Below are 16652 nucleotides of genomic sequence, written 5' to 3' on the forward strand. Positions count from 1 at the left end.
GGGGGGTCCCTAGGACGCCGCTTCCCGGTCCCCTGCTCCCAGGCACAGAGCCTGGGGCCGCCGGTTCCACCCCGGCCACTGCCCCCAGCCCCGGGGAGCGCGCCCCAGGGGACCCCCCCAGGCCCGGGCCCCGCCGCTCACCTGAACCAGCCCGAGACCTTGCTGAGCAGGTTGAACTTGGGCGGCTTGTACTCATCGTCCTTGATGGATAAAGGCAACATCTTCCCGGCGCCGGCGACCCCGGAAAGGAGCAGGGCAGGCTGGGAGCGGCGCGGCTGCCGCGCCGGGATCCGCCTCCCACACTTCCGGCACCTGCTCTGCGCCTGCGCAGGCGCCACGGGAGCGAACGGGCGGGGCCAGAAACCTAGTTCCACGTTTGGGGGCGGAGCTAGACCAGGAGACGGGGGCGATTGGCAGGACAAGGGCCCCAGACTCTATCCGGAAGGGGCGGGGATGGGTGAGGGCAAGCTAGTGCCTGAGCCTGCGGGCGCGTTCCCTTCCTCCTTGCTTCCCGGCGGGCCTGCGTGGGCTCGACGGGCTGGCCGTGGGGTGCTGAGGCTCGCAGCAAAGCTCCTTTAACCAGAGCCTGCGGAGGAGATATGCCTCTGATCGTTCCTCCTTGCTGCAGCCGTTTACACCTTGCTTCTCCGTCCTGAATCCTTTCCTGGATGTTCAAAAATGACCTTTCCTTGAGTCTGCCCTCTCTCCGCACCCGGAATCCTCTGTGTGGTACGCCCATAACTACCTCCTTTGTAAATCAGAATGATCCCCTTTTTACTGCATAGCTTCGCTGCTTGACCCAGTCCCCTACACACCGCAGCTTGACAGCGCAGTTCAATAAAAGCAAGCTTTTGCTTGCAGATCCCCTTCATCTATTGATAGGCGAGACAGCTGTATGGAGCCTCCCTCCGCGCACACAGACACCAGTCTAGGGACGCATTCTATACAGCAATTTCTTTAGCTATTTCATTTCCATGCATTTTAGTCAGAGTTCTCAGAGGCAGCCAAATCCCAACGCTTTCTTGAAAGATTTATGCTGTTACTAAATAAAACCTACTGAAGGTGGCGGCAAAATCCTCACTGTACTATAATATCCTATAGGATAAAATAGTATTTGTATCAACGAAGGCGTGAATAGGTTAGATATGTACATTTCCTCTTTAATTTTCTATCCAAATGAACTTCACATAATTATATCTTGTTTTTCTGTGTGACCAGCAATCTATAGAGAAATATTTGTATTTGAACTGGAATGAGGAAGAGATTTAATAATAAAGACTATAAGGCAAATTAGGGAAATTTAGTTTTATAGATTCTCAGGTCCATTTCAAGGTGAACTTCTCCTCCCATAAAATAGACGGGTACCATCTGTGACACTGAAAACAAACACATGCAAAAAATATCTGATTCTCTGTAAGAATCAAAGCTTGCTTGAAAGTAGGGTTGACAAACTGTTATGGTCGGGATAACGCATGAACTACAAATTCGAGCCTGCTGGGAAGAGGAGTGTTTTCATCCAGCAGGAAGTACTATGCCACAGAAAGGGAAGGTAGTACGGGCTTGTTCCAGCCCTTCTGCTGAGTCTCTTATGTTGGGAGGAGGAAAGGAGGGTTTTTCTATCAATGTTGTTGACTTAAAAATACAACCAGTGCAAGCTGACTGAGTTTACAAAAAATGTGCAGGCTTCTTATGTTCGGTTAAAAAATCTCTATTCTTCCTTATGTAAATCAAGGCTTAGACAAATAAGCTGTCTGGCTCACGGTCTCCAGCATTCTAGGTAAGGATACAATAAAATGCAATAATATGGAAGGTATTTTTAATTGGGGCAATGATGTGAAGTGGCTGTTCTATGAATAATTTATTTGTTTTTTTAATGAACTGTTTTCATAAAATGAGTGCTGATTATTAGAATGGGTAGGGAGATACGGTCTAGGCAGACAACAGCTTCAGAAGAATTATTTCTTTAAAGGGGGGTTAAAGTCGCATATCTTGACTGTCTTAGTATTTGTATTTTATTTTTGTTTAAAAGAGGTAAATATTCCTTACAAAGGAATGTTGAGACTTTCAGTGTAGGAAGAAGTCCAATACAGTTGCAGTGGAATTTTATATCCTACTTTGCTGCATTGTTCAGCACATTCATACATGAAAGCACCATGATACTAATTCTAATTTAATATCTTAAATTGAGATTCATCTATGATATCCTTATTTATCATTTACAGCCCATTGTATGTTATTAAGTAAACACAAATGTACAGAAACCCAACAGTTTTAAAATAACACATAGCACTTACGTTTGGATTTTCATTGTGCTTTAAAAATATTAACTAGTTAATCTTCACAACAATCTTGGCAAGTATCACAATGCCTGTTTTGAAAATAGGGAATCTGAGATACAATTTAAGGTCCACATTTTTAAAAATGCACATTGATTGCAGCTGTATCAGTTTACGGCAGACCATCTTGAGACACCTCTGGGCCGATAAGTTCTGATAAGCAGCAGCTACTATTGATTTCATTAGGAATTGCACTTCCAAAAGTTAGGCACAATGGTGTCTCAAGCTGGACACCCACAAATTGAGGCAAACAAAATCACGGGTCACTTTTGAAAATGGTGTAAGTGATTTCTCCAAGGCCACACAGAATCAGAACCAGAACCTAAACTCAGGAGGTCCTGACTGTCTGTCACATGTTCAGATCACTAGACTGTGCTGTAAATATACAGACTTTCCAATTTGCATTTCTATCAGTAAAGTTTATATAACCTAAAATAAGTTATTTTGTTGATACGGAAGCATAGGTTCAACAACTTAACGCTAGCTCTTTCTCTTCTAAGTTCCCATATTTCTATTGTCCAAACATAGAAGCAGGTATCTATCTACGTTCCTCACACAGACAGATTTAACAAAAAAAAAACCCTCACTAATTTTCCTCTTAGTCTGGAGAAAAGTAGACTGCGGGGGGTGGGGGTGAGGCATACTAGTTTTCAAGTACATAAAAGGTTGTTACAAGAAGGAGGGTGAAAATTTTTTCTCGTTAACCTCCAAGGTTAGGACAAGAAGCAATGGGCTTGAATTGCACCAAGGGAGGTTTAGGTTGGACATTAGAAAAAACTTTCTGTCAGTGTAGTTCAGCACAAATTGCCTAGAGAGGTTGTAGAAACTCAGTCATTGGAGGTTTTAAAGAACAGGTCAGACAAACACCTGTCAGGAATGGTCTAGTTATTATGTAGTCCTACCTTGAGAGCAGGGGACTGGACTAGATGACCTATTGAGGTCTCTTCCAGTCCTACACTTCTATGATTGTCTTCCATCCAAAATGTATGAAATGCTCATTCTGATTTGCAGGCATGGAAAATGCCACCTCTGCAGTTCACAGATACCCCATAAAGTGCTCACCCTTATTATTCACTATGAGTACTAACTAGAGGCTCCAACAAAACTTGTGGCCCTATTGTGCTAGGCACAGTGCAAAAACAGAGTATAAATAACCCTGCCCCAAAGAGCTTATAATTTAAATAGAGACAGAGAGAGGAAGTATTTCCCTTTCTAGACAATGAGGATGCTACTAGACAGAGAGATTAAGGCCCCAATCCTGCAATGACCTGCAGGCAAGGAGATCCCTAGTTCCTTCACTGGCACAAGTGACCTGTCCAATGTCGTGTGGGAAGTCTGTGACAGAACTATGAACTAAACCTGGATCTCCTGGACTGCAATCTAGTGCCTTAACTACAAGACCATCCTTCTTTTCTGCCGTTTCACTTTTGCTACCAACCCATCTACCCTCTTGCACCTGAACTTTTATTGCCATCTCCACCTCACCTGCCTTCAAATGAGACAGGAAAAATCGTAATGATCACCATACATGCTTCCCCTTTAACCTCTAAATCAACCAATAAACATGGGAGATGGAGAACATGAATGGCATGCACTGGAAAAGTGGGTGGCTATCACCTGAACCAGCGGTGATTATGGTAGCCCACGATGTACTCTAATGTGGTCTAGTGGATATGACATATTGGACTGAGATTGAGGACACTGGAGTTCTTTTCGTAGCTCTGCGTCACCAACCTGATGTTTCATTTTGGGCAGGTCACTTCATCTTTCTGTGCCTCTCTTTCTCTTTCCACACTATCTTGTTTATTTAGATCGCAAACTCATCCAGACTACCTATCAAAATGGGGGCCTGTAAGTATTACTGTAATACAAATAAATAATATTGCAATGAGCAGCTAAATATGCTTGAGCTAAGAACATTTTTCTTTCTAACATACTGGTTTAGCAATGCATTTTTATAGTGGTCATGAAATCCAATGAAAACTCTTCAGCTGAACAACAGGAAAAGATGGACAGTTGCCAAGAATGTGTACATTCATCAGTTGTTGAGATGAACACTTGTTTTATACACAAATATATGACTGTGACAGGATCTTGGGTGATTGGTGAGCAAATGCATGATCAAAAGTTACATAATTCCTTTCACCTCCAACAGATCCAAACAGAATTGATTTCACCTAATCAGCACCATCCTTTAAAACAAACCAAAATATACCCAGTCCATCTTGGCAAAAATGAGGTAAGTACATTTTTTTTAAAACTAAAAGTATGACTTTATTAAATTGTTTCATGCTAATATTGTCTAAACTGGTCTGTTACTGTGTAATTAATTAAGCTTGCATTTATTGTATCCAGAGGAAAGTAACATCCCTGTAAACTTTAATACTTTCTCTAGGATTTTAAACATGAAAGATCATCACGTCTCACCAATTTTTAAACAGAACTCCCCACTGAAATCAATGGGGGGAAGAGGGGGTCTCTGCTTAAGCAAAACGCCACTCCCAGCATGATATGGCCCACTAGTTGTTTCTTTATAACCTTTATTGATCAGTAGAAAGCTTAGAAAGTTGCATCTGACTCATATGTCTTGAGAATAAATGAGAGCAAAAGTACATAACAATTTAAAAAGTTTACCTAGGATACCCACCTCATAGGGCGTACCTGCATAGGGCGTACCTGCCCTATGAGAAAGAAACAAGAGGCTATTACAGAAGTGGTGGTGATGGTTCCTAAGAGATGAATCAGGATATCATTTAATCAAATCAGCTGTATTCAAAGTAAGAATACAGATGATTTTGCCAAGATCCTATAGCAACAACCAAAAATCTCAATGATGAAGCTAAAGTTATATCAGCAAAGTCATTTTACATATTGGATGCTCTCAAGTTAGAGTTGATCAAGATATGTACTAATATAGTCTTAATACCCAAGATATTTGGGGTTTTCTCCTCTTCTGGACACATCATGTTTGAAGAAAATATTAATTTAAAAGATTATTTCAAAATAATATTTTTGTGTCTCAGTGCATACCATGCAATGATACGAAAATAAAAAGTACAAAGACAACATTAATAAAGGCACATTGGGATACTGCATATTTCAGTAAACAAATAAATGCAACTAAATCTCAGAGATGAGGTGTGTGAGGTAATATTTTTTATTGGACCAACTTCTGTTGGTGAGAGAGACAAGAGACCAACACAACTAAAACAACATTGCATATAATAATCTCAGGTCCATCAAGATATTTCAGAATTAACAAGACACAAAGCTGATGAGTTTCTTTGGATTGATCTGCTTCAGCATATTCAATGAACAATAGTCAAGTAACTGGCATATGAATAATTCTTACGGAAAATATATTATTTCAAAATGAGAGTTGAAATGAATCATATGTGCCAGCAACCAGACTGAACACATTAAATAATAGCTACTTAATACTATTAGACAACACCCCCACAAACAGTGTTCTCCATGCCAGATGTAAGTTTTGAGACAAGGCCCTCTAGTTATTGTGGTGCAGCAGCACCACTAGATTGTGACTAATTGATTGTGTGACTAAACTATATGGTTGCCTTTCCATGGCAGCATAAAATAAACAGAAGAACATTGAAACACAGGGTGATTTTCTTTTTAAATTGAATTATATATTAAAATAAATAACCAGTAATACTGCACTGAATTGTAGAATATAGAGATGTAAAAGAGCTATCTGGGCATCTCAGCCATCTTCCTTCCAATTCATGCTCATTCCTTGTCACATTTTCTTGTGTTTTGTCCAAGTGTATTGATTCACTCACCCCACACTTTGCCCTTGAGCACTGGTTGGTTCACATACACAGTGATGATGTGATTCCTATCCAGGCTTTATCTGCCTCCTTGTAGACATGCCCAAGAATGTGCTCAGTCTGTCTGTAGTATTGAAATTCACTGCCTAGTATCATAGTTGTGTCCTTACCGACTCCAGCCCAATGCCTGCCACAGGAAGGAGAGGCTCTGCACCTCAAATAGTCAGAATATTACAGAGAGGAAATTAACCCTGTCACTGCCTCTGGCTCCTTTCCCACACAATGCAAACATGGTTTAGTCTTTCCCATCTTAAGAAAAAAAAAAAAACCCACAATTGACCATTGACACCACTTGCCTCTTCAGCTCCCGCCCCATCTCCCCTCTTCATTTACTCTCTAAACTCTCTGAATGTAGTATTTGCAGTAGCTATCTGGAATTCCTCTCCAGTACAATCCTAAACCCTCTCCAATCGAGCTTCCACCCCTTGCACTCAATTGAAACCACTCTCACTGAAGTTTCCAATGACTTCCTCTCAGAACTAGTACTCCATTCTCATCCTCTTTGACCTGTCAGCTACTTTCCTAGTTCTTTTCCTCTCTCTCTAATTACTCCTCCTACCTCTCTGATTGCTCCATTAGCATGTACTTCAGAGGATCCTTGTCTTCCCCCTCCAGATTTCTGTGGGGGTTTGCACAGGTCCTTAGTCTCCCTTCTAAATGTCTTCCTCTATGCTTTAGCTCTGTGTAATCTCACTTGCAAACACAAATGCAACTACCATCTCTAAGCTGATGAATTACAGATCTATCTCTGCTCCAGATCTGTCTCCTTCTGACCAAACTAAAATCTCTGCCTTTCAATGACATCTCCTTGTGGATGTCCAGCCAGCAGCTCAAATTCAACATGGCTAAGAGAGCTCTTACTCTTCTCACCAAAAACCCTCTATGCTATCTCCTTTCTCTTTCACAGTGTACAATACCAGCATCCTGCCTTCACTCGGACCCATAACCTGAGCATTATCTTCAACTCAGACTTCTGTCTAGGTCCTCACATCCAGGCTATGTCTCATCTTGCAGATTCTTTCTGCATAAAATATCTAAGATATGGCCTTTCCTATCTATCTACACAGTTAAAACTTTCGTCCAGGCTCTCATTATCTCACATACTGATTACTGCAACTTCCTTTTCTCTGGCCTTAAATGCAGTCTTGTCTACTCATATCCATGCAGAATGCTGCTGCAAAGATCATTTTCCGAGCTCATCGCTTGGACCATGTCACTCCTTTCTTTGCACCCCTTAGGCTAACCCTTTAATAAGTCGTCATCAATATAAAGGGAAGGGTAAACCCCTTTGAAATCCCTCCTGGCCAGGGGAAAGCTCCTCTCACCTGTAAAGGGTTAAGAAGCTAAAGGTAACCTCGCTGGCACCTGACCAAAATGACCAATGAGGAGACAAGATACTTTCAAAAGCTGGGAGGAGGGAGAGAAACAAAGGGTCTGTGTCTGTCTGTAGTCGTCTTGGCCGGGGATAGACCAGGAATGGAGTCTTAGAACTTTTAGTAAGTAATCTAGCTAGGTATGTGTTAGATTATGATTTCTTTAAATGGCTGAGAAAAGAATTGTGCTGAATAGAATAACTATTTCTGTCTGTGTATCTTTTTTGTAACTTAAGGTTTTGCCTAGAGGGGTTCTCTATGTTTTTGAATCTAATTACCCTGTAAGATATCTACCATCCTGATTTTACAGGGGGGATTTCTTTATTTCTATTTACTTCTATTTTTTATTAAAAGTCTTCTTGTAAAAAACTGAATGCTTTTTCATTGTTCTCAGATCCAAGGGTTTGGGTCTGTGGTCACCTATGCAAATTGGTGAGGCTTTTTATCCAACATTTCCCAGGAAAGGGGGGGTGCAAGTGTTGGGAGGATTGTTCATTGTTCTTAAGATCCAAGGGTCTGGGTCTGTAGTCACCTAGGCAAATTGGTGAGGCTTTTTACCAAACCTTGTCCAGGAAGTGGGGTGCAGGGTTTTGGGAAGTATTTTGGGGGGAAAGACGCGTCCAAACAGCTCTTTCCCAGTAACCAGTATTAGTTTGGTGGTGGTAGCGGCCAGTCCAAGGACAACGGGGGGAATATTTTGTACCTTGGGGAAGTTTTGACCTAAGCTGGTAAAGATAAGCTTAGGAGGTTTTTTCATGCAGGTCCCCACATCTGTACCCTAGAGTTCAGAGTGGGGGAGGAACCTTGACATAAGTAATTAAATATTAGTTACTTGTTTTCACTTTCAAGGCCCATCACAACACATCTCCATCTTACCTATCATCTCTCGTCCGGTATTGAGAGGTCACCCCTCCCTCCGATCAGCCCATGATGCAAGCTTCTATCACCCACTTGTTAAATTTTCAAACAAGCACCTCTGTGCTTTCTCCCATGCTAATCGTCACACTTGGGAGGAACTCCTCATATACATCCACAAAGGCACTTCATTGTTCTCCTTCAAATCTCCTAAAAACTATCCTTTGTTGTGATGCCTACAAATAGCTTGACAACGGTTAGACAACTACCTATCATGCTGACTAATACTGTCTCATTGTATCCTTGTACTCCCTGGTTTGTCTGTATCAGTTGTCTCTTATCTTACAATCTAAGTATAAGGTTTTTGCGGCAGGGACTGTCTTTTTGTTCTGTGTTTGTACAGTGCCTAGCGCAACAGAGTTCTGGACTGTGATTAGAGCTTTTAAGCGTTACAATAATATCAATAATAATAAACCAAACTTCTTGCTGCCTCCTGTCCTGGATGGCAGAATCTCTAATGATGGATTTTCCCTGCCATTCTCTTCCTACAAAACCTGTCAACTTTTTCATGATTTAGTAAGCAGAGTCAGGAAGCAGTGCAGTGGAAGAGCAGAAGGGAGTGGACAGAACTGAGCATTGAGGTCTCTGCAGAAAAGTCATGCCTTGAAGAGGCATAGAGGCAGTCCTACCCTTTCATCCCTAGTGATGATTCCTTTCAGTCAATTTGGGACAGTTTAGTGAAGCTTGCCTATAACTATGCTGTACCTGTTACATTAATAAACAAAGGACTCTGGAGTTATTAATCCAGCACTTTTCATAAGAATTAAAATTCACTTAAACCCAAATAATTATGGATAGACTATAAGTTCTTTGGATCAGAGACTGTCATTTGCTATATTTTTGTAAAGCCCTAGCAAAATGGGTCCCAAACTGGTTGGCCTCTAGGTACTTTCTTAATATAAATGTTTAGTGATGCAAGGAGGAGGTGGTGGGAATAGGCAGTGGGCAGGAGGAGGCATTGGAGTGAGGGTTCAAGTGGGAAGAAGGAGGGGAAGATGCTCCTTGATTCTACTTTCATTATCCTTGGCACAAGCCCCACCTAGTAGCGTTAACATACATGAGTGTCAAGGTAGACTTCGTATGGGATTCATGACACATCTTGAGTTTTGCTACCACTCATGTGTCTATTGCCTCAGGCGGTCATCTTTACTGCTTCTCCCTGGTACCAGCCCTATATCTGTCATTTTGGCCATCATTGTGCATCACACTTCTCTGGAAAAAAAAACCCTTTTGATCCGTGTTCAATCATCTGCTATTTCTCAGTGGGTGACCTCATAGGTAACATCACATGTAGACTTAACTCCTGGTGTACTTGCAAGACAAGAGTACATTCATGTGTAGTTTTAGAGAGGATACTAGAATATTATCTCATGTTTCACATAATGATTATACAAATAAAGTTTTTAAGGACCATCTCAGACTATTTGATAAGGGGTTTTTTAATACAAATAGTAATTATTCTTTCTATCACAGGAGCACGTAGAGGCTCCAGAAAAGATTTATTCATTTACTTGGACAAAACTCCAATTTACTTTTTTTTTGCTTGAGTATGAGCTGAGTGAGGTCTATGTTAATTTTACAGTGAACTGACTATGTAGGTAGATGACTGATGAATTTTCTCTTCCCATTTCAATTTTTGTTAATAAAGATGTCATCACATCTGTAAGCTACCAGGAAGAGTTATGGGAATCCGACTACTTCGCTTCTCGTCTGTGGTGATCTTTGTCTTACTCCTTGTGGCAGGTGCTTTAATGGCTTTGCTTCCTAACAGTAAAGATGACAAAATGCCCAATTTGCGAAGGGAACCAAAATCCCAGAGCCAGTCTGCCTTGGATTCATTTACTCTTGTTATGCAGACATATAACAGAACTGACTTATTGCTGAAACTCTTAAATCATTATCAAGCCATCCCCCATCTACACAAAGTAATTGTTGTGTGGAACAATGTTGGGGAGAAGATGCCAGAAGAAATGTGGAATTCTTTGGGACCACATCCTGTACCTGTTGTCTTCAAAGTGCAGACCATGAATCACATGAGGAACAGACTCCAGATCTTCCCTGAATTGGAAACAAAAGGTAATGAATGCCTCACTCTTATAGGTAGCATTGTTGCTAACAATATTATTTCCACTTTTCAGGACACTTATCATTTTATCTATCACTCAGAACAACTGCATATTTGATCATTATGGGAAAACTCCCACTGACCAAGTGGATCCAGAAACCTCTGAATCCACCAGCTGTTGAGCAATTCCACTTAGCAGAAAACAGCAGCAGGGAAGATGTAAGCAGCAGGACACATGGAGATCATGTAGCATGGATGTTAGACACCCTCCACCCCTCAGAGGCTGTATTAGAAGCACTGGGTGGAGGAGAGAATGGGGGGAGGGCCCTTGCTGTACTCATGGAAATATGGCTGCTATCTCAGTTTCTTCTTTCAGGCAAAGGTGACTAGATAGATTAGCTTTCCAGCCAAATCCAAAAGTCCTCCCTAATCCAACAAAGCTAACATAAAAAAGTCCAAATCAGTACAGGGGTTCACATGCCTTTTTCTACAGCCCTTTGGTGGAAATCCAAAAGTATGTGCTGCTCTCTATATTCCCCCCTTAGCCCAGTCTGATTCTTTAGCCCAAATCACTACTCCTTCTCTGGGTATTTTTCCCTGCGTTTTGGCTTTTCATCCAGGCCTCCTCCTCAACTCTTTGCGGGAGAGACCCGACAACAAGTCTTGTTTCCTTCAAGTAAAAAGACACATAAGTCCCACCTCTTTTGTGGGCTCTTTCTTGTTTGTAAAAAGGAAACTTTTATTTCACTACCCTCTTCGCTAGAATACGTTGCTACTCAACCTAAAATTCCCAGAAAGCCTCTGAGCACTACAGCCCCCAGAATGCCCTGCTGCTTAATCAGGGTTGCACTGAGCCGTAGCATTGCCGTAAAGGGGTCAGCACCCCATTATGTTTCCTCCCTGAGGAACTGACCTACGTGCATCCTGCTTTCTCCCCTACATGCAGCATGTTTTCAGGTTCTAGGATCTCATACAAGGCCAGAAGTCATCTAATCTGATCCCTTGTATATGACAGATTACCCATCAAATCCACCCAGCACTCCCATACCACACGCAACAACTGAAATTCAACCATAGTATTACACATGAAACTAGACTATTACATGTGACAGGGAGATAACAAGAGGGACAGAGGTGCATGAATGCCTGAGACTTCTGCAATGTCAGGGAACTGATTTAAGTGAGATATACCCAGTTAATCCCTCCCATCTGAAGCAACAGGCCTTATCCTGCAGTTAATAAGAAGGAATTTTTGCCTATATAATATGCTCTTTTCACCTGTCTAGGTCCCAGAGAAGTGGTGTGGAAATACTTATGTCTTGGTGTTTCCTTGATGTTAAGAAATAATTATTATGTGGAAAATCATATAATGCATCATATTGGACAATATGGGATCTGATTATTTTTCCTTGATTTTTATAGTTGTCCTTTACACAGTATTAAAAAGCTATTAGGACTCCAATGTGACCTGCAATTAGTAAAATCTGTTGTATTCCTTTGCCAACCCCTCTTCTCCCCCCCCCCCGCCCGACCACAGATTTTCCACTGTACAGCTGTTCAGCTATGCTACACAACTTTTAATGCTATAGTGATAGTTTGTGATTGATAATAGCAATAATGTGCTAAAAATTATGTTTGCTTCAGGTCAATTAATCATCTGTTACAACTGCAAAGTTAAACATCCTTTTCACTGAAACCTTAATATCTAAGTATACATTTTCAGCCTGTTGCATGGTGATTTAGCTATGCACCTCACCCTAATGTTTATAGGAGTTGTCTGACTAGCTTGTCATTGCACATAGCACAGGTAAATTCACACATACAGGCAGTCCTCGGACTTATGACACAATTGGTTCCTGAAAATTGCATCATAAGTCGAAACGTCGTAACTCGGAACTGCAGGCGTCGTAAAGTCAAAACCAATGGTCGTAAGTCAAATCAGGGTATCAACCTAGAAGGGTCGTACGTGCTGTTTGTCTTAAGTCAAAGCTCATAAAGTTGAGGACTGCCTGTATTTATCACTGAATGATTTTAAATTTTTCTTTACCTTAATTAAAAAGTGTAAATGTCTTTTTTCCTCTCTCCAGCTGTTTTAATGATGGATGACGACACACTGATTAGTGCCTATGACCTTGCTTTTGCCTTCTCTGTTTGGCAGGTAATGTTTGTATATTGCATCCTGCATATTTATAATGGAGTTTATATCAATTTTACTAAATGGAAAGATTAAATCAGTTCATTGTTGCTATTTCTAGGACATACTGTTATCATCTGTCATATAGAAGATCAGCTAAATTCTAAAAGGCAAGAGACGCTGAAGAATAATATTTTAATGATACAAAATTACAGGCTGCCGGTATAAGCAATGTTTTTATCATTCCTCTGCTTAAAAGGCAAATTACAAAGTCACAGCTATCAGAAAATCTAATTGGTTAAATGCAGCAAAGAAATTTTAATTTGATCTGGAAGCTGTGCACCAGAAATCAATAGTAATATTTCTCTTTACCGTGCAGAGATTATCTGTAGGCTTATTTTTGATCCCAAACATGTGACTGCAAATTAACTTTGGCCAGATGCTACTTGGCATTCTATGATGTGGAGGGAAGCACAGTCTATCAGCTTTTGCAGGTCATTTTGTATTAACTTGCAACAATCTCCATGTGGTGCAGGCCAGCATACCACAGAACTGATTATTTTATATTATCTGCATCTTTCATAGCAATTAATTTGCACTTCTATCAATAATAGCCTCATAAGGGATACTTCTATTAAAAGGTTTTGTATTGCTGTATTGATTAACATTTTGACTGTAGTGCGGAACTTTAATTTTGCTATCTTTTGATTTTCTTACAGCAATTTCCAGATCAGATAGTGGGATTTGTTCCTAGAAAGCATGTTTCCACTCCTTCAGGTATATACAGTTATGGCAGCTTTGAATTGCAGACCCCTGGATTTGGAAATGGGGACCAGTACTCCATGGTTCTCATCGGAGCAGCATTCTTCCACAGTGGATACCTAGAACTCTTTCAAAAGCAGCCTGACGCTGTTCATGCTTTGATAGATGAAACTCAAAACTGTGATGATATTGTCATGAATTTTCTAGTGGCAAAGCATACCGGAAAGCCTTCAGGAGTGTTTGTGAAACCTGTTGACATAAGGAATTTAGAAAAAGAGACTAACAGTGGTTATTCCGGAATGTGGCACCGAGCAGAGCACTTGCTACAAAGATCTTACTGTCTAAACAAATTGGTTAATATTTATGACAGTATGCCCTTAAAATATTCTAACATTATAATTTCTCAGTTTGGGTTCCCTAATTATGCCAATTACAAGAATAAAATGTAAGAATGTATAGTACATGGGGTATATGTTACACATCAAACAGTGAATTCAAGTCAGTGTAAGTTAAATGCTGAGGGGCCAGAAGAAGGCATACATTACTCCAGCTTGTCCTCCTTTACACATAGCCTCTGAATTTTGCCCACAGTATTTTCTTTCCCCAGTGTAAGTTATTGAGAAGTTTAAAGAACACATATGTGTAATGTTCACTTATAATAAATTCACCTTCATCTCTTAATACTTGAGAAGCTGTTGTTGTCGAAATTACAGGGCTAGACCTTCAAAAGCATGTAGAGAAAAATGGACAATCGCTTGGTGCACACATATGGAAGAACTAAACTTCTGTTTCTTTAGAATGGTATTTTGGCATATTTGTGTTGTTATACATATTTTTTTTTTTGAGACTGTTCTATTTTTCTCAACAATTCCTAGTGAAAACTTTTAAGGGCTACACTGAACTGTTTGCGAGGATATTAGACTTGGTTATAAAACTCTTCACAGCTTGTATGTTAACTACTGTTCTTCAGCGTGAAATGTTCCTGAGGTTCCAATCAAACCATAAACCTAACAAAGTCATGGAACAAAGCACGGTCTCTGTATCAAAAATCTCTAGATGCCTCACATATAACAATGGCCACTGAGGGGTTATGGAGCATAATGTTGCTGATACCGCCTTTTTTCCTATCATTACTTTGCCCACAGTCACTGGGAGGCTGCTCAGGAACTGAAAGGTAAACGTTCTAATTGTTAACTTGGGAAAGATAATGAACATGAAAAGCATATATCATAAAAAATGTAGCTTATGTTACCACATATGCAGCCAAAAGAGACAGATGCCATATTTGCTACTTACTACGGCCTTTAGAACTTACTCTTATTTCAGTATTTTGCATATACAGTAGAACCTCAGAGTTATAAACAACCTCCATTCCCGAGGCATTTATAACTCTGATGTTCTTAACTGAACAAAACATTATGGTTGTTCTTTCAAAAGTTTACAACTTTGATTTAATACAGCTTTGAAACGTTGCTATGCAGAAGAAAAATGCAGCTTTCCCTTTATTTTTTTTTTTAGTAGTTTACGTTTAACACTGTACTGTATTTGTTTTTTTTTTCTTTGGTCTTTGGTGCTTCTGGTTCCAAATGAGGTACGTAGTTGACTGGTCAGTTCGTAACTCTGGTGTGCGTAACTCTGAGGTTCTGCTGTGCATTATGCTGGAGAAGTGTGCCTGAAAAGCAACTCATACTTCTAAAAAATGTTTTAAGTATAATTCATGGTAGTAACTACAGATATATTTTATGTCTGTCTAGCTATTTTTGCATCTGATCCAGAAGGTACATTTTGTAAGCGTACAGGTCTACTTTATTTTGTTTTACTGTTTGAATTGAATATATTCTATTTTTATTTCCTTCACTTATTTTCAAATGGCAAAACTAATAAACGTCTATGATAAAAATAAAATGTTGTGTAGTTTATGGAGACATTAGGAAATATGTTGTAGGCTACATTTCCTGGCGAGGACTGTATTAGATGACTTGTTGGGTCTTTTCAGTCTCTGAATTCTTTGGTTGTACCTATGTTAAATGGACTTGTTACCATCAGCTGATATCAGCTTTGGACTGCTGAACTAGTACTGGAAACATTTTAAATATACATCCTAAATATAGGACAAAACTATTACAAAAAATATTCTTGAGACGTGGAAGAAATAATCTATGGCAATGTAATTTAGACATGGACAGATCAGATCATTGAGCCTTGGTGGAACCAAGTCTCAGAACTAAAAAAGGAGTTAGTCCCATCTGCACTAGCAGTAAATATTGTTCTAAATGCTGGTTCAAGGGGATCTGTGGCAGACAACCATTGTCAGGAATGAGTCATTTTCCTAGTATAGACATGGTTTATGACTATCATTCTTGTAATAAGTTAGCTGAGAAAAAAGGACTCTTGAGTAATGTCAGAAGTTCTTTACAAATAGGCTGATGATGACCATGCTTTTTACACTTGTTCTATTAGTTGTATTACAGGATTTGTTTTAGATAGTGTAATCTTGTTAGCTTTAGAAGTTGTCAAATTTTAAGTGGCAAAGCATGTTTTAATGTGAAGACTAAAACTCTGCTTACTTATCTTGTTGGAGTAATCGAAGTAGATTTAATAATAGTGATAACAGTGATAAATAGTATATACATCTCTGTGGTCTTTCTACCAATGCAGACCTCCTTGCAGTAACTCACTGTGCATCACTTGCTTATTGTTGCTTCTGTGACATTTTTCTTTTCTGTATCAGTTGTCAATTAATAAAATAAGTTTCTCATATTGGTAAATTAATTTGTAGCATTGTTATACAAATTATATACTTATGTACTTTTTTGTCTTATAGTAGTACTACTGGCAAAGTTTTAAAGTGTTAGCTGTGCCCACAAAATTGGTGTACAAACCCGCCCCACCTAACAAATCTTGCCTTTCTGCAGGCAGTTTGGGCAAATAGGTTCAATATGTACCCAAAGGGTTAGGATAGGCCCCCCCATTTGAAAATTTTGGCATTAAGCATCTGGTTTAAACCTAGAAATCAAAGAAAATTAAAATCTCATGCTGCAACTCTAGTCCTAAATCATCCTCTTGTGCCTAGGAATTCAAAGTTTTACTACTGTATCTTCCTTCAATTGGTGTGGGTAGTAGCTCTATTTGCCATATATTAAAGTTCCGTAAGGGACAGGGTAGTATGACTCTTAGTATGCTGCAAGTCTTAAGCACAATGAGCAGTGTAAAATTTAC

At 40.0% G+C, this 16652-nt stretch overlaps 2 protein-coding genes across 9 annotated transcripts in view; one reads left to right on the forward strand and one right to left on the reverse strand.

The window, feature by feature from the left end:
* SLC30A7 (solute carrier family 30 member 7) overlaps positions 1–318 on the reverse strand; it is a 64528-nt gene extending 64210 nt beyond the window's left edge. For all 6 annotated transcript variants that reach the window (XM_073356881.1, XM_073356883.1, XM_073356882.1 and 3 more), the window contains exon 1: positions 142–318. In XM_073356881.1, the coding sequence (XP_073212982.1) occupies positions 142–221 (80 nt within the window). In that variant the 5' untranslated portion in view covers positions 222–318. The remainder of the gene's footprint in view (positions 1–141) is intronic.
* A 165-nt stretch (positions 319–483) lies between these two features.
* Positions 484–16192, forward strand: EXTL2 (exostosin like glycosyltransferase 2). Of its 3 annotated transcripts, none has more exons than XM_073356907.1 (5): positions 484–729; positions 4492–4575; positions 10121–10548; positions 12625–12695; positions 13391–16192. In XM_073356907.1, the coding sequence occupies exons 2-5, from the start codon at positions 4571–4573 to the stop codon at positions 13880–13882; spliced, it is 996 nt and encodes a 331-aa protein (XP_073213008.1). In that variant the 5' UTR covers positions 484–729; positions 4492–4570; the 3' UTR covers positions 13883–16192. The 3 variants fall into 3 exon arrangements, with proteins under 3 accessions (XP_073213008.1, XP_073213007.1, XP_073213009.1); XM_073356906.1 differs by lacking the exon at positions 484–729 and adding an exon at positions 1533–1777; XM_073356908.1 differs by lacking the exon at positions 484–729 and adding an exon at positions 3273–4187.
* The last annotated feature ends 460 nt before the right edge of the window (positions 16193–16652 follow it).

Source organism: Lepidochelys kempii, chromosome 8 (genome assembly GCF_965140265.1).
Source record: "Lepidochelys kempii isolate rLepKem1 chromosome 8, rLepKem1.hap2, whole genome shotgun sequence".
In the NCBI taxonomy this organism is placed as follows: domain Eukaryota; kingdom Metazoa; phylum Chordata; order Testudines; family Cheloniidae; genus Lepidochelys; species Lepidochelys kempii.

What these genes read in the sequence shown, in the direction of transcription:
- EXTL2 (XM_073356907.1), top strand. An exon ending in CCCTGAATTGGAAACAAAAG is followed by an intron (nt 10,549 to 12,624) that starts GTAATGAATGCC and finishes TCCTCTCTCCAG; the next exon opens with CTGTTTTAATGATGGATGAC. An exon ending in TTGCCTTCTCTGTTTGGCAG is followed by an intron (nt 12,696 to 13,390) that starts GTAATGTTTGTA and finishes ATTTTCTTACAG; the next exon opens with CAATTTCCAGATCAGATAGT.